This window comes from Canis lupus, chromosome 10, assembly GCF_048164855.1.
Source record: "Canis lupus baileyi chromosome 10, mCanLup2.hap1, whole genome shotgun sequence".
Taxonomy (NCBI): domain Eukaryota; kingdom Metazoa; phylum Chordata; class Mammalia; order Carnivora; family Canidae; genus Canis; species Canis lupus.
Genome location: NC_132847.1, coordinates 68926357 through 68950954, shown reverse-complemented (window position 1 = coordinate 68950954; position 24598 = coordinate 68926357). Strand labels below are relative to the sequence as shown.

At 35.0% G+C, this 24598-nt stretch overlaps 1 protein-coding gene across 4 annotated transcripts in view; it reads right to left on the bottom strand.

The window, feature by feature from the left end:
* KIAA1958 (KIAA1958 ortholog) overlaps positions 1-24598 on the bottom strand; it is a 161646-nt gene that overhangs the window by 29542 nt on the left and 107506 nt on the right. For 2 of the 4 annotated variants that reach the window (XR_012038488.1, XR_012038489.1), the window contains exon 3: positions 15064-16113. The exons of 1 other annotated variant lie outside the window; for it this stretch is intronic. Coding sequence is in view for 1 of the 3 variants with exons in the window: in XM_072842367.1 (XP_072698468.1) it covers positions 15068-16113 (1046 nt within the window). In the remaining 2 variants the exon portion in view is untranslated. Of the gene's footprint in view, positions 1-5578; positions 16114-24598 lie in introns of those variants that run through there. One more of the 4 variants, XM_072842367.1, reaches the window with a different exon arrangement.

Genomic DNA, 24598 nt, shown 5'->3' with positions numbered 1-24598 from the left:
AGAAGGTAGAAATTGCAATATCGAGAACGAAACCAGGGTTATCACTACATATCCTACAGATATTAAAAATACAGAAAAAAGATATTATGAACAACTTGATGCCAATACACTTGGCATACACTTGGAAATTTGGATAAAATGGACAAACATATAAAAAAGCCACAACTTCGGGGATCCCTGGGTGGCTCAGAGGTTTGGCACCTGCCTTTGGCCCAGGGCATGATCCTGGAGTCCTGTGATCAAGTCCCAGGTCAGGCTCCTTACATGGGGCCTGTCCTCTGCCTGTGTCTCTGCCTCTCTCTCTCTCTCTCTTTCTGTGTCTCTCATGAATAAATGAATAAAATCTTTAAAAAAAACACAACTTAACTAAAACTGAACAAGTATAAAATTTAAATAGTCCTACACGCATTAAAGAAATCAAACCTACAATTTAAAATATCACAAAACAGGGACGCTTGGGTGGCTCAGTGGTTGAGTGTCTGCCTTTGACTAGGGTCATAATCCCAGGGTCCTGGGATCAAGTCCTGCATCAGGCTCCCCCTGGGGAGCCTGATTCTCCCTCTGCCTATGTCTCTGTCTCTCTCTCTGTGTCTCTCATGAATAAATAAATAAAATCTTAAACAAAATCTTAACAAATCTTAAACAAACAAATAAAATATCACAAAATACCCTTCAGGTTCAGATGGATTTCACTAGCAGATTCTTTTAACATTTAAGGAACAAATAATGCCAAACCTAAAAACTCTGCTAATAAATAGAAAAAGAGAATAATACCCATTTTCCTTTTTAGGGTAGCATAACTTTTCTATTAAAAAAATGACAAGAATAATACAATAAAAAATTACAAGCCAACACAACTCATAAACAGATGCAAAAATCCCTAACACAACATGAGCAAAATGAATGCCTACCTTACACCACAAACAACTAAAAGACCCCAATTTCAAATGGATCATAACCTAAATGTAAATGGTAAAACAGTAAAGCTTCTAGAGGAAAATATAGATCATCTTTATGACCTTGGGGTAGCTGCACATTTTTAATAGAAAATCATTATTATTACCTCAAAAGTAAAAGATGTGATAAAAAATGAATTTCTTTAAGATTAAAAAGGCATTTATTAAAAGGCACCATTTATAGGGTGCAAAGGCAAGCCACATAGTGAGAGAAGATATCTGAAATGTATACATCTAATAAAACAATTAGAAGGCAGCTAGTTCAATTAAAAATGGGCAAACTTGAATGGGTACTGTATAACATAAGAAATACTATTAGTATTTTAGGAAATAAAAATTAAAATATATCCGCCAAAATGTCTAAAATAAAAACAAAATCTACAAATATCAAGCATTGGTGAGGATGTGAAGCCACAGAACGCTCCTACTCAGCCAGTAGGAATGTCAGTTTGCACACTCACTTTGGAAACTAATTGGTATTATCTTACAAAGTTGAACATACAAATATTCTACGATCCAGCAATCTTACACCAGGGTATATATATACCCAACAGAAACATGTACATACTTACTGAAAGGCATGTGACGTGAATATTCACAAAAGTATAATTAATAACAGAAAACCCCAAACTGGAAATATCCATATGTCCATAAACAATAGAATGCATATGAAATTGCAAAATGTTTATACAATATATTATTACACAATAATGACAAAAGATGGATTACTAGAATCAACTAACATGAAAAATATGGATGAACCCCACAAACACAATGTTAAACAGAAGAGGCCAGACACAATAGAGTGTGTTGAAATAGTCCACTTATGTAATTAAAAAACAGATAAAATGACTGTCTGGTGAAAAAACAAAGTGGTTGCCTGAGGGAGGTAACTAAGGGAGGGCACAGGAGGGAAATTTCTGGAGTTTGGGTAATATTCTATGTCTTTCTCTAGGTAGTGTTTTCAGCAATATGCTTTCTTCATAAAAATTAACCAAACTGTACATTATTTGTGCCCTTTTATATCTGTAAAATTCAGTAACAAAACTTTCAAAAAATTCTTTTTTTAATTATAAGATTATTTATCTATTTATTTATTTAGAGAGCATGAGCAAGGGAAGGGGGAGAGGGCGAGAGAGATAGAATCTTAAGCAGACTCCATCTGAGTGCAGAACCTGATGGAGGGCTTGATCTCATGACCCTGAGATCATGACCTGAGCTGCAACCAAGAATCAGATATTTAATTGACTGAGCCACCAGGCGCTCCTCAAAAAATTCTTAAAATTAAAAATGTATATATAAAACCTAATATATAAAGAGCTATACCAGGTACCTGGATGAGAAGGCTCAATATCATAAGAATGTGTAATTTCTTCAAATAATCTTTAATGTGGTGTAATTCTAATTAAAATCCCCCCTTTTCGGTTTTACTGGTCAAGTTGATTCTAAAGTTTATCTAGGAGAGTAAATGCATAAGAAAAGGAAGGCAATTTTGAAAATAATAATTGGGAGGTTTTGCCCTGAAAGATATAAATGTACTGTAACACTGCAATGATTTGAAGTGTAAGTTCTGGAGAAGAAAGAGAGAAATATCAGTGCAACAGAACAAAGTCCAGAAAAGGTCTGTGTAAATATGCAAATTGAGTATATAAGAAAGGCTCCAATTCAAATTGCTGGGGAAAGGATGGACTCTTCAATAAATGCTTTGAGAAAATAAATAAATAAATAAATGCTTTGAGATAATAAGCTACTGAGTTAGAGAAAACAAAAACAAGCAAATTTAGATTCCTATGTCATACCACACACAGCACATTTCCAAATGGATCTTTTTTCAAAAGGCTGTTTCCAAAAAGAAGACAATTTTCATGATTTTGGGAGTAAGAAAAGCCTTTCTCAGCATGATACAACCCAGAGCTATAAAAAACACAGATTAACAAATCAGATGACATAAAAATTCAAAAGTTCTGCATTGAATAAATTTAAAAAACAATAAACAGACCTGGAGAAAATACTTATAACACATAAAGTGACAAAATGCATATGAAAATCTCCTTTAAATCAATTGGAAAAAGATAACTCACTAGAATATGGGCCTAGGATATGACAGGCAATTATTCATAGTAGAAATACAAATAACAAAAGCATTAATAATAATAAGATAGTATAATCAAAAGAAGATGTATTTCATTTATCAGACTGGCAAAAACACAACGGTCCCTATCTAAATAGTGGCTAGCATCAGGGGAATTTGTACTAGTTTAGAAAAAAATTTGGACACATTGGTTAGTATTTACCTCTGTGTGACTTTTAAGCTTTGCAATATGAATATATTATTTTTTTTAAGTTATAAAAATGACTAGGATTTTGGAAATGTATATGTAGGAAAAATAAATGTTTTTTATTTGGCTCAGGAATTTCTCTTGTAGAAATTTATGCTAAACATTTAATCATAGATACATACAAAAATCTACGCTCAAGGATATTCTTGAAGGCAAATTTATGGAAGTGAAAAACTGGATACAAATCCAATCCAACAAAACCATCCAAAAACAAAACATAGTATTACTGCTATGTAATGGAAAATTATGTAACCATATAATAATCACACTTTCAAAGGCTAAAGATCTTTTTAAAATGTACAAAACAGTAAATACAGCTTGACTACAATTTTTGAAGTACATCTATGCATAAGAATTGTAAAGTAAAACACCAAAACATTAGTTGAATTGCTTTTATGGCTAGTAAAATTCCTGTGATTTTTATTTCCTTTTATTATATTTATTAGTATTTGTCAAATTTTTCACAATGAATATTTACTGCCTTAACATTTTAAAAGCACTACAAATTTTAATAAAGAAAATGCTCTTTTAAAAAACAATAGTTGGGTCTGAAAATGTTTGCCACCAATTCAATGTTTGCTTTTAATATAATCTTTTCAGAGGCTATATCACCAACATGAAGTATTTCGTACATATTAGACATTTTAGTTACTTGATATCTTCTTAGAAAATATAATTATGAAAAAATTAAATAAATAAAACTTTTTGTAAAAGAAAACATTTTCTGAGGTGTAGGCTAAATATTATTCAACTTGAATTCTAATGTTCTTCCCCTATTGGGGAAATAAAATTTCTCATGTTTTATTTATTTATTTAGTCATGCCTTAGATGTATAACTTGTAATCAAATTTAAAGGTGAATTCCTTGTTTCTTAAAATACCAGGAAAACATAAATTGTAACTATTTATAAAGTAACTTTAATTTAAAATACTATCATATGAAACTACAGTTGTTGCTTGTATTTGCGATATTCAGCTGTGAGAAAAGACTGGTGGATTATTTGTAGATATGAAAGAAATACATTTGCATTTCTGCAAGATAAATCACTGTGGTAAAGAACATTGTATTTTCTGGTGTTTTAATGCTTTTCTTTATTAAAAACTTTTAGTGACACAACAAAGATGTCTGAAGTTAATACTTAATTGGAAACATTTTGAATAACCATTCCTATTCTGCTCAAAGAATATTATCAAATATGCTAAATGCAACAAATGGCACATGGGGAATTGTATCTGACCAAAAAGATTTTCCTAAAAATGAGGAGTCAGGAACCTGACATCTACTTAGCTTGGTATAACTTACAATTGGCCGCAGAGCCCATAGAGTCTGTAGTGGAGCCTTCTGTTCCATTAATAGGATTTTTGGACTGGAGGCTCCAGGAAGCATACGATTAATTCAGCTGTCCTAAAGTGTTTTCCCTACCCTATGGACTACGTGTCAACATACTTATGTAGAAATGTTTCTCCTTCCATGATTTCCCCCTCCTTCGTGGTTAGAAACCACCTGATATGGAATAGTCTGTTCAATATGCATTGACCATATCCTGGACAGTAACCAGGACAATTTTTTTTTTTTCAAAATGTGGTTTGTTTTTAAAGTTGTTTGCTGTGGCTACACAAATCAGTCAGTTTTGCAGAAAACTATTTATTAAATGAAGGAAGACTGTTCATATCCAAATATAGACAAAATACTGTGATTAAAGCATGTTCTCCTCATTGCTGATGCTTGTTAGCTAATTTTATTAGATTTTCTTTTGCTTTTTTTTTTTTAAGATTTTATTTATTTATTCATGAGAGCACAGAGAGAGAGGCAGAGACCCAGGCAGAGGGAGAAGCAGGCTCCATGCAGGGAGCCTGACATGGGACTCAATCCTGGATCTCCAGGATCACACCCTGGGCTGAAGGCGGCGCTAAATCGCTGAGCCACTCCCAGGCTGCCCTTTTTTTTAAAAAAAGAAAAAAAACAGAGAGAGAGAGAGAGAGAGAGAGAGAGAGTGTGCACGGGCTCTGTGAGGTGGGGAAAAGGAGGGAGAGAGAGAGAGAGAATCCGAAGCAGGCTCTATGCCCAGTGCAGAGACTGATGCAGGGCTCGATGTCAAGACCCTGAGATTATGACCTAAGCCCAAATCAAGAGTCAGATACTTAACTGACTGAGCCATCCAGGCTCCCCATTGGATTTTTTTCTTATGTCCTTAAGTTTTAGTCTATACTAACAGATACAGAAAACAATAGAGAATTACACGACGTTAGAGACAAATATTATAAACGCAATGGAATAAGCCACTGGGACATAAAACTAGAATTTTATTTAGCGCACAAGTACACAGACAAATATGAAGCAAAAACAGTGAGCTGAAAAAAATGAAAACACTTTAGTGTGAAAAGCAGTGAGCAGCAAAATAAAAATGAAGCCAATAGTATATTCTTATTAACAAAAAAGTTCTATCATATTAATACAAATATCAACTGGCAGAGGATTAATTAACCAAGAGCATCACAGTCACACATCGTAATGTTGTATTAACAGAAACTTCCCTCCATTTCAATTCACCTTTCTCCTCTTTCACAAATTATAATTGTAGCAGTTTAAAAAGAGAATTTTAAAATATGATTAGAGTGAACATCAGGCACAAATGTGTTTTCACATAAATCAGTTAAAAGCCAAGTGGCCAGAAAATATATAAAAAATGACAGTTTACCAAACAAATGGGGGTGGGGGTGGGGGCAAGTGAATGCATCTTCAAAGAACAGTACCATTTTTTCATAGAAGTTTTCTAAGTATTAAGTGTAGTGGTTATATTTGTTTTAAACAAATGCCTGGTGCTAAATTATACTGAATAAACTGATAAATCTACCTTTTAATTCCCAATTAACTTGTAAGTGGTAGAGTAAAAGAAATCTTAAAATTATTCTTATAATTCATAAGATGGAAGACCTTGTTTAAGTTGAATATAGATTCATTCTACTAAACAACCAAAGTTCTTCATTTTAACAGACAAGAGAGTCATTTAAGTGATTCCGTTGAATCCAAAATGTTTCCAGTCATTCTCTTACCAGGTTTCAGGCCTATGGGGTTACAGTTACGTTTCCAGATTACAACGAAAAAGGTACGAGCTATGGCTCATCATGGGGCTAATCTGACAAATCTATGTCTAATTTTAGCAGTGAAAAAAGTTTAAAGTCATGATGGAAATAAACTCTATAAATTAGAAACCTAACAAATATATATGCATTATTTAATATAAAAGTTACCTTGGGCATAACGGCCTCAGGACAGACATAGAAAACGTACAGAAGAACCAAAGTGGGTAAAAAAAAAATTCAAGAGCAGGATTCAAATAAATGTGCCCACAGCTATCTAATAGAAACTGTTAATCATCAGGATATATCATGCCATAATCTTTGGTGTCCAAAATACAGAAGAAATTCTACGTATAAAGGCTTTGCTTGAAAACCCCCAATGCAGGAATCAAGAAATACTTTAGTGTCGCTCTGGAGGCCACTGGACAAGAGCAGAACTTCTTTAGAACGTACATAATTGAGTTTCCTTTTATTGCTTTATCACCTTCATTGAGGGGTAAATGTTTAAAGCATATTTTGGAGAAAAGGCTCACAATTAAAATCTGCCTTTCTTTTCCTTTAAGCAAAGAAGTAGCAGGGGCCTTGATGAATTAGTTTTAATATTCTTAGAATTAAATCAGCAATTTCAGCAGCAATGTTTCCAAATACAGCATTGGCTGTCGCCATGTATCTGACAGTCACACAAAAAGCCTCTCTATAATTCAGGGGATTATCCCTTTATTAAAGGAATCTCATAATTATAAACCCATTGGACAGACAGAATGAAACCCTGCACTAAGCAAGGAATTTTGGTGTGTCAATATTCAAACACTCTTAATGAAGTAGCCTTCTTTTCTTAACATTTTAAGATAGCTTCCCTTCCATTTTAAGAGTATAAATGTATAATGATATTTCTTCCATGTGGAATTTTAACAAAATATAGAATTCATTCACTGAAATAATTTTTCTTTACTTTCAGAGTGCGTTTCAAATTGCTGAGGCAAGATGGAAGTACCAGGAACCAAACTAAAGACAGGTGGGTATGGAAAAATTGATGGTCATAAGGCAAATAAATGTTAAAAAAAGCCCATGTGAATGCTGAATATAAAAATTAATATTTGGGAACTCTGAGGTTTCTACAGTCCCTAATAAATTTAAAAAGATAAATATTCTTATAAAATGCACTTTAAACAAGTCATGATAACCAACAAAAATAATGTAGGTACCTCACAGTCCTGTTATTACATCATTTACCTGGATACAGATAACCAGATAAAGGTAATTATGCTGCTACATTGTCATTCTATTGGATTTCCTTGTAAGGTGTTCAAGTATCAGGAGAACAAAAAACAACACACAAAAAAAAGATTTGAACTGGGGGGAGTACTGGAAAAGTTAAGAATTCTTGCTTTCTCTTTTTGCAAACATTTCCTTTCAAAGAGTTGGGGAAAGTATGGAAGAAAATCTGACCTGGAATTACACATGTGAAATGAGATTCTGAAGTTGGCACCACTTGACAACTACAATATTTCCTTCTGTAGAGGCCACTAAGTGCTGGCTCAAAATATTAAACAACTAAGTACATACTTTCACAAGTTACACATACAAATGTTGACTGGCACAGCCTCTTAGCACAGTTTTTCAGTTTAACTACAATAAGTGATAGCAGCAATGGTTAACAACTCCACATAAACACCACAAACACAGATATGAAACAGCACCTACACCAACATGCAAGTCTCAACAGTGACATCACTGAATATTACACAATGCATAGAAATTGTAATGGTTTTTGGCAAGATGGTTTTTTTTTTTTGTAACAAATACTTTTATAAAACAAAAGTTCTTTTGTTATAAATGCTATTTAAAAAGTTGTAATATAATGAATTGTAGATATAAAAATTCAGTTAGATAAAGTTAATCTGAGTGGATTAATACTAAAATGGACCTGCTACTTCACCCAGTATAAATAATCAATTATAAATTAATTTCTAGTGGAAGTATACTAAGGTATTTGATTTATAAAATGTAAGAATTACAGAAAGTAAACAGGCATAAAAATCACTTAAATATAGTATGCACAACTACTGTTCGGATTCTATATTGCTGATGTCTTCCTAATTCTACTTACCACAAATAAATAAACTATGCCAAAGCATTTTCAAAGCTCTTTGAAATGAATGTACTATGGTAAAAATACTCTCTAGTTCCAGTGTAATACAAAGAACATCAGAAGTCTACCAAAATTCAACATTGCATTCAAAAGACAATTCCACCATACTTTAAAAAAAATCCTAGAATTTCATCTTTTTTCCCTTCAACTATAATCTGGTAAATATAATTTGTAAAATAAAAATTTGTGAAAACTTTTCATATTTATGCTTGAATTCCCCTTCAGAAGACCAAGCAGGATAACAGAATTTACAAATACTTTGTATTTCAACATCTTCCATTAGTTCCCATTTTCTTTTTCCTCCCTATAACTAAGTTCACTTCAGAAACATCTCAATTATGTTGATACAAGTTTGATCCTTTGATTAAAGATATGTCCCAAACCCCTTTAATATGATATTTTAACCCTTCCATAGAGTAAAAAAGGATACTATAGACTCCACTCAAAACTAGTAATATAAATACTATGTAGCTGGATACACAAATGAATACCACACTCAACAAAAAGTTACTTTTTAGTTCATAATCTACAACTGGAATTCATATCCTTGAAAGCCTTAGTTTTCCCTCTGTAAATGAAAACTAACTATGAATGGGGTAAGCTGAGAGATGTTCTTTCAAAAAGGCAAATGATTATATTTAGAGATTATTCCATCAAATTTAAAAGGAGAAGTTGCTAAAATCAAGATGTTAACAGTATACAATGAAAAGCAAAAATTCTACATGCAAAAATAACCTATTTGGAAACTGGCAGCTTGAGTCTATTCCTAGTAGAAACCTGATTGAGGGCTTAAAAAACAACAATTTTGAAAACAAAAAAAGCATACCCTAACTCAATGGAAATGTAGGGTTGTTTCACCTCCCTCAGCTCTGACCTGGGGACTAGAAGTCAGGGTGCTTGGGTTCTAGTTCTGGTTCAGACTCTAACGAGGTATGTGTACCTGAGCGCTCATTAATGTCTCTGAGGCGGTTTCTCTCTTCTATAAAAAAAAGGGGTGGGTTAGATGTTTCCAATCTTATTTTCCAACCTCCATGTGTAGGATGTGTCATAGAGGTTCATTCAATCAGCTGACTTTCAAAGAAGGTAGGACATAGGGGACATGAGAATTCCTGGGGAATCAGTACTTGAGGATTCCCTTAGCAATCTCTATCTCTTTGCCCTCCTTGCTCCCTACCCGCAAGAAGACATGGTGACTCTTATTCCTCATAGCACTGAAGAGCATTGGGCTAGAGGATCTCTTGGGTCCTTTCCAGGTCAGTCTCTATGATTATAATTCAGCAAAGATGATGGTTTACATTAATATTCTGACCTAATTAATATTCTGATCAAATTAGCACTGACTTAATTAATACTGAGTGTAATTCAACAAAGTCATGGTTTATATAACAACTCAATTTAAATGTATTAAAATGCTGTCTTTTAAAAAATAATGCAATCTTTAATACCAAATCAGGTGTTCCCCTCAACTCTGGCAGGCCCAATCGATCAATTTACAAATAGGATGAAGCATGAGAAATTTTAATTATTTTTCTTTTCTCTAATTAGAAGTGAAATTAGAGTTGTTGGCAGTTTGCCAATATCATCACTTTTCCCATTTGCCAGTATCATCCCGTTTTTATATCAGTAGAAATATACCATGATGATATATGCAGTGTATTTCTGTGTCCCAGTTATAGTCTATGGCAAGGATCTCTTAAAATCACCCTATCTTCATAACTTTGCCTCATGAAAAGCTATACATCCATTTCATCACAGCCAGATCCAAGTGGGGAGGAGAAGCAATGTTGAATACCAGGCATTAAGGGAAAAACAAAACACAGTTGAGGGGGTCTTTGCCAATGGTGTGTTTCTTAATAAGCAACTATCTGTACCTATATATGGTAATATGCCAACATCTGATATAAAGGTAATTCTATTTGAGAAAAAAAATCTATTAAACTAATTGATAGATAACTTGTTAATTCTTTAGTATTTATAACATTTTTTCATAAAGGAACCTTTTAAAAATTAGCTTCCTGCAATAAATGATCATACACTCCCCTGGACTCCTCCTTTAGTCTTAGAAATGTATTTACTTTATCACATAGTAGAGTTTTTACTGATAGATGTTAGTATTACAGCTATATTTTGGCCAGAGAAACAAATATGCCAGGTGATGGCACTGCTCTCAATTTGGAGTTAATGAATATTGATGATTTTATTACACCAGGGATTTCATTTATAATTTATCACTTCAGAGAATCTGAAAAAAGCAGAGCAAATTACTTTGAACAAGCAGCTACAGCAGAAAAGGACGATACTTCATAGTATCTGGATCTGGTTTCAGATCCTGATGCTCTTATATATTAGCTGTGATATGGGCAACCCTTCTGACCCTGGATTTCCTCATCTATAAAGGAGAAACAGTCATACTTACCCTCAGGATTACTGTGAGAGTTAAGTGAAACAACTCACAGAAGTACTTAGTACTCCAACACATTGTAAGTATTCAGTAAATGACAGTCATTGATGACAGTCTACACCTTCTTATACATGTGTGCACCTATGTGAACACAATGGATGGTGTAGGAATGGCTTTGCCTTCATACTGATTTTAAAACAGGCCCAAAGGAAGATTCTCCTCAAAATACTCAAAGCAGCATTACATATTCCACAGCAAATCAACATACTCAATGGCTGAATAGACAAACTGCGTGAGTACAAAGTTTGGGAAAAGATGCAAAATGGTATTGGCAGATGTTTTTGAAATGAAATGAAACTTTTATTACAGCATCTTTTATAAATTCTTTGAGGGTAGGGACTATTTTATACATATTTGTATCCCAGTGTCTAGACAATAGGTGGTCAAATATTTGTTGATATCACTATAAATTCTCATCTCAGTGAAGTCATTTGATTTCATGACATCTAAAAGCTAAACCATATGACTTAGACAAATTAATGTGATGGAAGTTTCAGCTAACAATGACCTAACTGGAAAACCAAAGAGACTTCATCTACACTAGGTAATTTTCAGACTATTCTTTTGTGCATCAGGAAGTAATTTAACATAGGGAAAAGTGAATTAACATAAATTTAACACAGGGAAAATAATCTATAAAAAACCAAATATGTTAAGTAGCCGGTGTATTACAAATCATATTTAGACTACCCCTACTAACCATGATAAGATATAGAGTTTTAAGAATAAGCTCTGTTGGATAAACATCCTGAATATTTCTAACCTTTTCAGATGTTATGGGTTTTTTAAAGAAAAACTGCTACCATCCATGGCTTTCAACAGCCAGTCACTCAGAAGAAAAATTGAATTTTGCAGCTATGTCTTTCAAATGCTGACAGATGGGTTTGACATTTTTGTTGTAGACAGTTTTGTACTGCCTTCCAGAGAAACTGAGGGCGCTGTCTCTTTCTTGCATAACGTTACACTGACCTAAAAGTGTAAACTTTGCAAATACGGTTTTATTGTTTTTTGTATGAACCACACGATTGCCTGGAAAGGCAGCATATTTAGTTGTAGTAAAAACCTGCCAGACTGTGAATTTTCACTAAAATACATACGTGATATTTTGGCATGTACCACTGCCACAGTATGAACCTAATTTTTTTAAGTTAAAATAACAAATAATAAAAATGGCATCTGGCAGTAGCATATCTTCAGTATTGTTTATATAAAAACACAAAATTTAGAGGTAGTTGCAGATAATTTTTCGTAATTTCATTAATCCAAAGAGATACTACAATTCAGCTAAACTTTTACCAAGTTGTTCTTCAGAAAAGTTTTCTAAATCTAGCTTACAATGTTCCTATTTGGTCTGTGTTATCAAAGCAAAATATAAATAAATAAAAAGTAATTCACATTCTCAATTTAACTGTGTTCTTCTGAATGAAGATGCAATAGGATGAAATCAGAGAGAGACTCATTTTAGTAGTATCTCAACAAACACAACAGGGATGCAAAATCTCCTAGTTCAGCTTTCTTGGTACATGCTGACTGCCCTTCTTCCTCATGACAATCTTACTTTGCTGTCAAAAACATATTAAGAATTTAAAAAAGTATGTCAATGCAAAAATTAAATGCACAATCGCACTTTAAGTGTTTCACAGAAAACCTTTTTTTTAAACATGAGAGGTAACCCATTAAAAACAACCTTATTTTTTAAAAAAGAATTCTTTTACAGTAGGCTGTCCTATGCACTTACAAACCAAGTATAGAATAAGGAGAGTTTTGTAAAGAGAGTGTGGAGAAAGAGGCCCTGTCGTTCAAAATGAACAGAAGAGGGGGCACTAGGGCACACAGTGTGCCATCATGAATGATCACTCAGCATTCCTTTTAATCAGACAGGAGAGATGGGAAGACACTGTGTCCCCATCCTGGCTCAAATCACTGGAAACAGACTAGGAGTTGGAAACAAGGAAGATAAATAGAAAAAGACTCCGCAGTCAGATGACAGTACCATTTCCTTAGCTATAATCCAACTGATTTGCCTTGATCTCAACATAAAATGGAGATAACTAATCTCTTCGAGGATGGAAAGGATTAAAGATAATATAGAGAGAAATAAATATGTATGTATTGAAATGTCTGAAGAAATATTTACCAAAATAGTAACAGTGGCTATTTCGGCCAGCAGAATTAGGAGTATATATTTCATTTTCCTTATGCTTATCTGAATTTACTAATTTTCATACAGTTAGTAACTATTACATAAATGGTGCATGTAATTAAGTCACTTGGCACAGTGCTGGCACACACACTAGCTCAGAAAATGGTGGCTATCATCATTATTAATACAAAAAAATAAAGCAAGATATCTTCCACCCTTTTGTCTTGTTTCTGGATGCCTCCCCATGGAGGAAAAGTCCTGAAGTACAAAGTAGATTCCACCACACAAAGTCCATGGCAGACTTTCTATTCCTGAGCCAAAGGAAAGGTCACAGTTTAGAAGAACGGGTCTTTATGACTTAGTGTTGGGAAAAGCTGCCTAGCCATGGAAAGCTCAGCTAATGTGATGAGTTAAGCAAAGCAAATCAAAATGAAGTTTGAAAAACAAAAAATGAAGTTTGTCCTGATCATACAATAAATTAATACACAAAATATCACCTACCCTCCCAGCTAATGTGAATCATCAGGTTGCCTTGAAGAACAAATACTTCCCAATAGAATCCAATAAAGCAATTAAGATTTGCAATTTTTAATGTGTCAATGATTCTACAGGATAGGAACCTAGCTCAACTTTATTGTCATCTTAATGTCTAAATTTGTGTTGTTATCGAAGGATCTTAACTAAAAATACACCACAGGCTTCAAGACTTGAAAATAAAGACCTTGGAAAAACCACCACAAAGAGTTGCTTAACCAAAATTATTATTATTATAATTGCAGGGTATCGTAGATAAATTTATATTTACTGTAAAAGAAACTCTGCACATTTTCAAGAATGCTTTGAATTCAGCTAAATCTGGTAACAAAATGTTGTTACCCAAAATGAGTGTCAATATTCTTTTGATCTCAACTACAGAGTCAAGTAATCTCCTAGGGAAAAGAGACCGAAGTTTAATGCTTATAAATAAATAATTCAGGGGATTTGGGCTTTGAAGAGTAGGACTCTTTTGTTGTCTTGAGTAGAGCTTCTGGATTTTTAATAAGACTCTCCCACTCTCTACTCTCTCCTTATGTCTGATATACAATCTAATGCTTGGGAACATTTTCAAAGCTTTGGTAGTTTTGTAAATCTGAAAATCACACTTCATTTTAACTGATTTCTTAGGGAACAAAAAAAATATTCTATCCAGGTTCAAGCACAACAGTAAAAATGAGCCATTAACAGTCTCTTTTGCCACAATATTGGACTTTGCATATTACTTAAAAATTGTATTATCTTCCAAAAAGAATTGCACCTTTATTGCCCCCAAAAGAAAAGATGTTAGCTAAACATCTAGATTTTCAGACATTACAAAAAATGAGGCACAGGAGCTAAAATTCTAATTCAGCTAAAAAAACGTATGTAAATAATTTGCTGAGCTTATATCAACACTTTCATATTCTGGATCTGACTGAATGCAATTCTGTGTAAGCAGTAGAGTTAATATTGTCTCCTCCTGATTAATATAAACTTTTAAAAATTAAAAAAATAAAGCCATTTATTAACTAGACTAAAAATGAGAGGTGGGGTGGGACGGAAAGCGGGAGTTGAGGACACAAGTGTCTAGGATGACTTTCAGTTACTTTTCTGACAGTTCTTTAAAAAACGGAATTCCTTCTCTACTTTGTGTTGCCTGAGAACCACTGTGGTTTTGTAGTCTGTATGTAACAGCAATTACATCTAATCACCCACAAGTACATTTGTGTTAAGCCTATAAATACTATGTTAGCGATACTAAACTATCTCCATTGGCTTATTTGTAAAAAAAAAATATATTATATATTTATATTTTTATAAAGTTAATACTGAGGGCAGAGGAAAGGGAACGAGAAGCAGTGTATAATCACAGTTTCTCTGGACACAGTAACCAGACTGGGGTCTTGCTCAAGCCACCTGGTCAAGCAGTGTCTGAGGAGGAGTCATAGGAGGCAGAGACGATGAAATTGCCACTGTTGGAGTGGCCGGCCACTGACTGGGCGGCCTGCTGGCTCAGGTTGTTACAGATAAGCACCAGCTGGTTGCTCTGGGCCTCGGACAAGGTGCTGCAGCTCTGATACACACTGAAGTTGGTTTTCCTGCCGGGGATGTTGCCCTTCTCACACATGGTCTTCACCATCTTGGCCAGCTTGTTCTTGCCGAGGGCTTGGCAGTTGTACCAGTGCAGAGCTGCCAAGTTCACGACTGGCTTGATGGACAGGTAGAACGGCGCATCCTCGTAGCGCATGGCAGGAGGCCGCCGCTGGGCGTACTCCTTGTAGTCCTGGACGGGGCAGGTCTGGGGGGCGTGCTGGGTGGCATACACACGAGAGTCCGTCCCCCCTCGCTTGGTTTTGGCATTGAGGTCACCGGTGTCTTGGCCCATCCACTCTAAGTACTCCAGCCCTGTCTCAGTTACCCGGAGCCGGATATCACCCCACTTCAAGGTAGATCCGTGGAAGCCTGTGCAGTGCCCGAAAGCTTTTGTGTTGTTGAGCCAGACGAGGTTGAGAAGACCCTCGGGATTATAGCGGCTTAAGAGTCCTCTTTTCCGCAGGATGAGCTCATCAGCGAAGGTGAGCTTCATGGACTTGTGTGGCTTATTTCCTTTTCCTTTGCAGCGGAGTTCGATCTGTTTCTGCTTCAGGGCCTCTTGGGAACGCTTGAATTCCTTATCCCTGGTGATACTGTAGCCGTATCTGTGTTCTTTTAGGTACCGTTCAAGTCCGCACTGGTAATTGGCCAGGCTGTTGGGTTCATATTCGGACCCATCCTTCTGCCTGGCATCCACAAAGAAAGAGGCCAGGTAGGCATCCAACTCCTTGCAAGGGATGACATAAATCTCTCTGGTTTCAGAAGGATACTTGGAGATGAGGAACTCCCGGAAATTGCGGAGCGCGGTCTGCGTGCTCCGGATGGTTTTCTCATTCTGCTCCCTGCTGAGCTCAGCTGCTCTTTCATCCTGGTCTGCAACAAATTGGGGAGGGGAGGGATAGAGAGGGTGTTGATGAGTTCAGACAATGCACTTTCTACTCTGAAATAAAGTTTCCTCTTATCATGAAAAGGGAAAGAAGGGATCCATTTCATAGAGACCACTCATAAATGCTATTTACATACCTGCTGCATTCTAATAGTGAACTTCAGTTTCGCAAATGATGTACTAGACAAGAGTGTGGCCCGTTACAATCAAAATGAGCTTCTCGTGTCACTGACACACAAGTTTTGTGCATGAAGGTTTGTGGGAAGAGAGATCAGAGCCAGCCTTTGTTTTAGGAAGAATGTGAGACAGAAATGTACTATTCACCCTACTGCAGTGTGCAAGGGCCCCACTAAAGCTGACACACTCATTCTGAATCGCTTCATTTGTGAAACCAGAGGTTTTACTGGTTCCACTGTATTGAACTAAAATATTCAAACTTGTTATCTAGCACATCACCAGAGATCTATATTTTAAATAAAGTTACTAAACAGATCATTTGTAATAGTTAATTCAACACTCTATGGCAATTTAGGTAAATACAGTTTACAATATTCTGTATGTAATTGCAGGGCAGTTTGTAATAAGTGATAAAATATTTGGTATTTTGTAAAGTAATGAGGATAAAACTTCATAGCCATAAAGATAGGACAGGGAAACTTGAATCAGGCTACTATAAATCCAGATTTAAAGAGAGGGGTCTATCTCTAGGAAAAATAATTTTATTTTGATAATTTATTATTTACAGTCTTCCACCAAGGACTAGAGCTGTCTCTTTCCATTATGGATCACCCACAATTAAGGGATGTTGCTCTAGAGTAGCAGTTCTCACACTTTAGTCTACTTCTGAATTACTCAGGATGCCTGATCAGTATCAGATTCCTCAGTAGCAGGAATCCATCCACGCTCAGGATGAGGTTTGAGAAACACTTCCTTAAGAAACTAAGTTCCAGTGCTTATGCCCAAGGGAACTCTATTTTTACTGTTGTTTTTTTTTTAATTAAGTTAATGATATCATTTAAATGGTTTCCTTTCAGTAATTTAAATTTGAACTCTTTTAACAATAAAAATATTTTGTTGAAATTCACTACTGTTATGTCAGGATATGGGTATAACTCAAAAAGAGAAGTTCTAAAAATGAAAGTACACAATAGAAAGCTGGGCTGATTGTTGAGAGGCAAGTATCAAGCTTAATTTAAAACAACATAAAAATGTAATTTCTGATTCTATAGTATAAGGTAAAATCTTTTGTTTATCCTGATTATATTACTATACACATTTATGAATAAGAATGTTATTATTTTTAAATGACAGCTCTAATGTAAAACTGCCAAAATCCTCATAACTTTATAAAATGAAATGAACTAAAATTCACTAATTAGGTATTTTTATAAGCACATTTTTGAAAGATCATATTTCTAAAATTCAATATACAAAAATATATTTATGCCTCATTAGATTTAACTTTTGATTACACCATTTTCTTCCAGTTAAAATAGTTTTTATATGTACAATAAAGTTATGTATCTTTCCATCAAAGAGATGGAAGGCATACTTTGTGTGTAAAAACCTTTTACCGTATTGACTTCCTTGGTTGTTTACATGTAAAGCTAATGAAGCCAGCATATTCTGTTCATTTTGGCTGTTTAAATAAATATCTATCACAGTGGACTTCAAACTTCAAAGATTTTCTAAGAAATAAATATTCATAGACAACTTCAGGGGGAAAAAATTCTAGTTTCTCAAGTTTCATGTAGAATCTTTTATAAACTTATTGTCTGAGATGAAAACTGAGTTTGCACATACTGCCATCTCAAAGCTACTATGGCACATATTCTGGGGTGTAGAAGACTGCAGAGGCAAACAAAATTATAAATTGATGATTAAATCCATAGCATGTCTTGTCCTTTGTTTTTATATATATTCTGATATGGGTGAAATTTGCCATCAGAAAGAGATGGGTATTGGGGTGAATTTTGGACTTCTGAGGGGACTACAGGTTAGTGACGTTGGTTCTTTTCACTAGAAATAGAATATTCTGCAGGACTATCAAGATGTTCAAGATAGAGGCTTAAAACTATTCAGTTCTTTCAGACTCCGCATGCTTTTTGTTCGTAAGATGTTTGATAACTATCACCAAATACGTAAAATATTAATTCTACTTACAGTCAATCCTCCATTTTCACTTTATAAAATATTCAATATTTTCTACCTCCTTATTACAAAAATAAACTGTTGAAAACCTTTTAGTGCCCATTTAAATATCAGTGAGTGGTACTTTTTTTTCAAAGTTCTTTTGAAGGATATATGAATAAAAAAGTTTAAGTCTATTGAACTTAGTTAAGCAGCCTTAGTCTGTATACTGTTCAGAGGAACTGATGAGGAAGACGACTATGGAAGGGTCTGGAGTCATTCATCTGCAAATGTTCTGGGTGAGGCAGTCAGCTATTTCACTTCTACATCTCCTCCATTCACATTTTTTAACCGCCTGCTAACACGCTTACTGCTGACCAACACATTAGCACTGCTTCAACATCTTCAGCCCAGTTTTGTTTCAAGTCTTTCTCCATTTTCTACATCACCTCAATCTTAGTGAAGAGCCATTACATCCATAGAAAAATAAAACTAAAAAAGCCTTTGCTGAGAGCCTGGAATGTGCCACAAGAGGAGGTAGAAGAGTAGAGAAGCCCTCATTCATTTTGCATGAATAAGAGGAAGTAAATGGTTTTAAAGGCAAGTAATAGTTTTTCAGCTAATTACACAACCAAATATGACCAGGGAAGATTGATAATAAAATATAAAACTGTTACATTTATCTTGTTTTTATCTCTAATTTTAGAAAAACTTCTGATCCACTTCCTTTTAAAAACTTTTTATTAGATATAACATACATACAAGAAAGTAGACTAGTCATCAAATGCATGCAATTAGTTTTGACAAATTGAATCCAGTATCCAGATCAAGAAAAAGAATACCACTAGTCCCCGGAGTCTTTCTCATGTCTCCTCCTTCCATTTATTCCCTCCCACAGCTATCCTAATGAAACATAATACAATTGTCTGGTCTATTATTATAAACTAATCTGAATGGAATCTAAGAGGATGAACTCTTTTGTGCCTGGCTTCTTTATTTCAACATAATATTTGTAAGTTTCATCCATTGTTTTGTAGTTGTAGATAATTTACCTTTATTGCTGTGTAATATTCCATTGTGTGACTATAACACAATTTATGTTTCCATTCTATCAGGCATTTGGGTAGTTTTCAGTTTTGAGCTATTTCCAACGAAATTGTTATGAACATTCTATGAAATGATCATGTTGGGTGTTTACTTAGAAGTGGAACTACTAGACCAGAGGAAATCATAGGTTCCAGTAGCTTTAACAGATACTGACAAATAATTTTCCAAAATGCTTACACCAATTTACTTTCACAAACAGGAGTGTGTGAGAGTTCAGGTTGCTCCGTATCTTCGGCAACACTAAGTAGTCTTTTTTATTTTAGCCATTCTGCTGGGTGTGGGATGGTACTGCACCATTAAAACTGTAGTTTTAATTTTCACTTCCCTGATAACTAAAGAAGTCAAATACCTCTTTATATGGCCATTTGAATATTCTCTCTGTGAAGTACCTGTTCAAGTCATTTTTTCTGTTGGATGGTCTGTCCTTTTCTTACTGTTTGCAGGTTTTAACATATTCTGTTTGAATCTTTATCAGATATACATATTGCAAATATCTTCTTCCAGTCTGTGGCTTGCCTTTTCACTTTCCTAATGGTGTTTTTAATGAATTGGGATTAGGATTAAGCTCTTAATCCTAATATAGCCCAAATAACATTTTTTTTCCTTTATGGTTCATGCTTTTTGCATCTTGCTTAAGAAATCTTGCTTATTCCAAAGTAATGGAAGATCTATTTCTTCCAAGAGCTTTACAGCTTTATTTTTCACATTTCCATCTGCCATCCACTAGAACATCCACCTGTATGTCCTTAGATAAAAATTATGATTATTTTTTTTCAATATGGACCATGATCCATTTGATTTTAATAATAAACTTTCAACAGGCAATACAGCATCTAGTACAGTATCTAAAAGTTACAAATGGGTATAGAGTGAAAGTAAGTCACCCTTCCAGACCATCTCCTTGTTCCCACATTTCCCTCTGCATGACAACCAATATTACCAATTTATTTGGTATAGTTTTTTAGATTTTCCTATATACATGCAATTACTTTTTGTCAAAAAGGGGGGTGGAATAAATATACTATACATTCTATTCTGCACTGTTTTTTACCATTACAATGTATTACAATGTAGCTCCATATCATCACATGCATAGTTGCCCCAATCTAATGTAAAGTATGTATATGGATATACCATAATACATTTATCTAATCCCCTAATTCTCTGACAGACATTTGCATTATTTCCATCCTTTTACTATTCCAAACTGCTGCAGTGAGTATCCTTATATATGTGACATTTCCCATATATGGGCATGTATATACACATAATTAATTTCCAAAGTGACATTGCTAAATTGGTACTACCCTATATATATATATTATATACTACCCCATATATATGTATATATATATAGTATTAATTTATACTTTCATGATAAGGTATAAGAGTAACTGTTTAATCACACCTTCCTATATATAATGTATTATTATGGGATTGAATTTATCTCTCTACTAAATGTTTTTTATATTTTGTGATAGACTTAGAGATGTTTTTCCAACTATGAAACCATAAAACAATTCTTACGTTTTCTTCTAAAACACTTTTTATTTCATTTACCATTTTCATTGTATTTCATTAAACTTTCATTTTGGTGTAAAAAGGTAGGCAACCAACTTGATATTTTTCTAGATGGTCATCCTGTTATTAATAATACTGGTGATTGTGGCTCATTATTCACACTTGACCTTTAAGTTATTTTTTTACACTAAATTCCTATATTGCAGTAGTGTGTCATTATTTATTAGCAGTCTATCATGTCTTTTAAACTATTTAAGTATTTTTATTAGAATTATTTTGTCTGGTAGTGATCTGATTACAAAGTTGCATAGTCTTTGAGTGTTCTGTCCCAAAGCTGTGTCATTTTTTAGTGTACCATTTTCAAAATGGTTTTCAGAAATGCAGGTATTCTTTGATGACAGTAACATCTGAATGGGATATCATTGGGTTTTGGTTTGTGATCCATTTTTAGAGTCAACGTGGAGTTTATCTCATTTCTTTGTTTTAACAATAGCTGTGTTACTTTGCATACTACACATTAATGTATAGACTTTTCCCCAGTTTTATTGAGAAATAATCAACACATATCACTGTGTAAGTTTATACATTACAGCATATGGTTTGAATTACAAATATTGTAAAATGATTACCACAATAGGTTTAGTTAAAATCCATCATCTCATATAGATACAGTAAAAAGAAAAGAAAAAAAAATTTCTCATCCACATGCAGAAGAATGAAACTAGACCACTCTCTTTCACCATACACAAAGATAAACTCAAAATGGATAAAAGATCTAAATGTGAGACAGGATTCCATCAAAATCCTAGAGGAGAACACAGGCAACACCCTTTTTGAACTCGGCCACAGTAACTTCTTGCAAGATACATCCTCGAAACCAAAAGAAACAAAAGCAAAAATGAACTATTGGGACTTCATCAAGATAAGAAGCTTTTGCACGGCAAAGGATACAGTCAACAAAACTAAAAGACAACCTACAGGATGGGAGAAGATATTTGCAAATGACATATCAGATAAAGGGCTAGTATCCAAGATCTATAAAGAACTTATTAAACCCAACACCAAAGAAACAAACAATCCAATCATGAAATGGGCAAAAGACATGAACAGAAATTTCACAGAGGAAGACATAGACATGGCCAACACGCACATGAGAAAATGCTCTGCATCATTTGCCATCAGGGAAATACAAATCAAAACCACAATGAGATACCACCTCACACCAGTGAGAATGGGGAAAATTAACAAGGCAGGAAACAACAAATGTTGGAGGGGATGCAGAGAAAAGGGAACCCTCCTGCACTGTTGGTGGGAATGTGAACTGGTGCAGCCACTCTGGAAAACTGTGTGGAGGTTCCTCAAAGAGTTAAAACTAGACCTGCCCTAGGACCCAGCAATTGCACTGCTGGGGATTTACCCCAAAGATACAGATGCAGTGAAACAGCAGGACACCTGCACCCCGATGTTTCTAGTAGCAATGTCCACAATAGCCAAACTGTGGAAGGAGCCTCGGTGTCCATCGAAAGATGAATGGGTAAAGAAGCTGTGGTCTATGTATACAATGGAATATTCCTCAGCCATTAGAAACGACAAATACCCACCATTTGCTTCAACGTGGATGGAACTGGAGGGTATTATGCTGAGTGAAGTAAGTCAGTCGGAGAAGGACAAACATTATATGTTCTCATTCATTTGGGGAATATAAATAATAGTGAAAGGGAATATAAGGGAAGGGGGAAGAAATGAGTGGGAAATATCAGAAAGGGAGACAGAACATGAAGACTCCTAACTCTGGGAAATGAACTAGGGGTGGTGGAAGGGGAGGAGGGCGGGGGGTGGGGGTCAATGGGTGACGGGCACTGAGGGGGGCACTTGATGGGATGAGCACTGGGTGTTATTCTGTAAGTTGGCAAATTGAACACCAATAAAAAATTAATTTATTAAAAAAAATTTCTCCTCATGGCGAGAACTTTTAGGATACTTTCTCTCAACAACTTTTTCATTTCTATTTGTTTCATTTAATCTTAGTTCTTGTCAACATAATGTATGTCAGGCTCCCTGTTTTTACTGTTGTATCCAGACTCTTCCTCAGCTCCTCTTTCTCTTGGCTGAACCCTCTTTCTTGTGTTGGCTTCAGCCACAAGCAGGATAACAACAGCCAGAGGCTGAAAAGGGACCATCTATTCTCATAATCTCCCTTTAGGAGTAAAAAACCTTTTTCAGTTTATGTTCTCTTGCTAATTTTTCTAGTGGTTATCATTATTTTGATAACTGCATATCTATTTTTATGCAACATATATTGATACCTCACTATAAGCAATGTCAAAATTAATATACCATACACTTACAGTTCTTCCTCCAACTAACCATTTTTAATTTCCTCATTTTATTGGTCCTTATCATTGTTATATTTTATTTTACTGTTTGATTTAGTTCTCCTAGTACTCCTTTATATCTTCAGTATCTGAATGCCCTATTACTCAAAATGTTAGCTTTAAGTAATATTTTTTGAATCCTGGTTTATACTGTTTCCCACATTTCTCTCTCCCGTGCCCTCCCAATTACACATTTCAGGGCACCTGGATGGCTCAGTGGTTGAGCGTCTGTCTTTGGCTCAGTTTGTGATCCTAGGGTCCTGGGATCGAGTTCTGCATCAGGCCCTGCAGGGAGCCTGTTTCTACCTCTGCTTATGTCTCTGCCTCTGTCTCTCATGAATAAATAAAATTTTAAAAATTGTTGTGGTTTATGATATTTACTATAGTTATCAGATAATTTATAATATTTTTTAATGATAATTTCCACATTTTGGTCTCAGTCTTGCAGTTAAATAGATGAAATCAATGCTTACCCACCAGTGTTTTGCCAGTCTCCTCTCAGCTAAAGCTTGTCCTCCAATAGTTTATCCAGAAAGTATTTATAAAAACTATGTTTACCTGAGGTCTTGAATTTTTGAGCATGTCTTTAAGCTTTATACTGTTTTTATAACTGAACAACAGTTTGCCTAGGTATAAGATTCTCCATTCATACTCCCCACTCCTCCTACACATCCTAGACAATAGTGGCATTGCTCAATTATCTTCTAGAATCCAATGCTGGTGTAGGAAGGTCAATGGTCAGCGTAGTCTCTTGGTTGTTTTTTGGGCAGAGACCTGGATATCTAAATGATTATTTCTTTATTTGTGAAGGGTAGTGAGGTTACTAGACTGTATCTCAGTTGATCACTGTGCACCCATCTTTTTTTCTGGTACAGCATGCCCTTTCAAGCCATAAACTCCAGCATATTTCCAGCAGTTTATCACACGGGCAGACCACCTCCCACAAAGATGGAAAGTGTGTGTGTGTGTGTGTGTGTGTGTGTGTGTGTGTGTGTTTCTTGCCTCAGTCCTGCTTCCTCTGTTATTCTCTGGTGTGAAACCGGGCCCAGAGGGAGAAGCTCTCAGGACCAACCCAGGCGCCCCTGCTCCAGGTCTTCAGAAGTGATGGTTAGCACATACCATCCTCAGTGGAGAACTGAGTGCTCACACCTCCATCTGTGACCTACGGTCACAGGTCTCCTGGTGTCACATCCAAATTCCCAACTGATCACTGCATCTGGCACTTTCTTCACACACTGTAGTTCTAGCAGAAGACTGCTAGTTTAAGAGAATGTTTGTTTCTGTTTCTCTTTCTTATTTTGAAGTGATTTTAAAGAGAAGCCAGAATTCAGATCCAGTT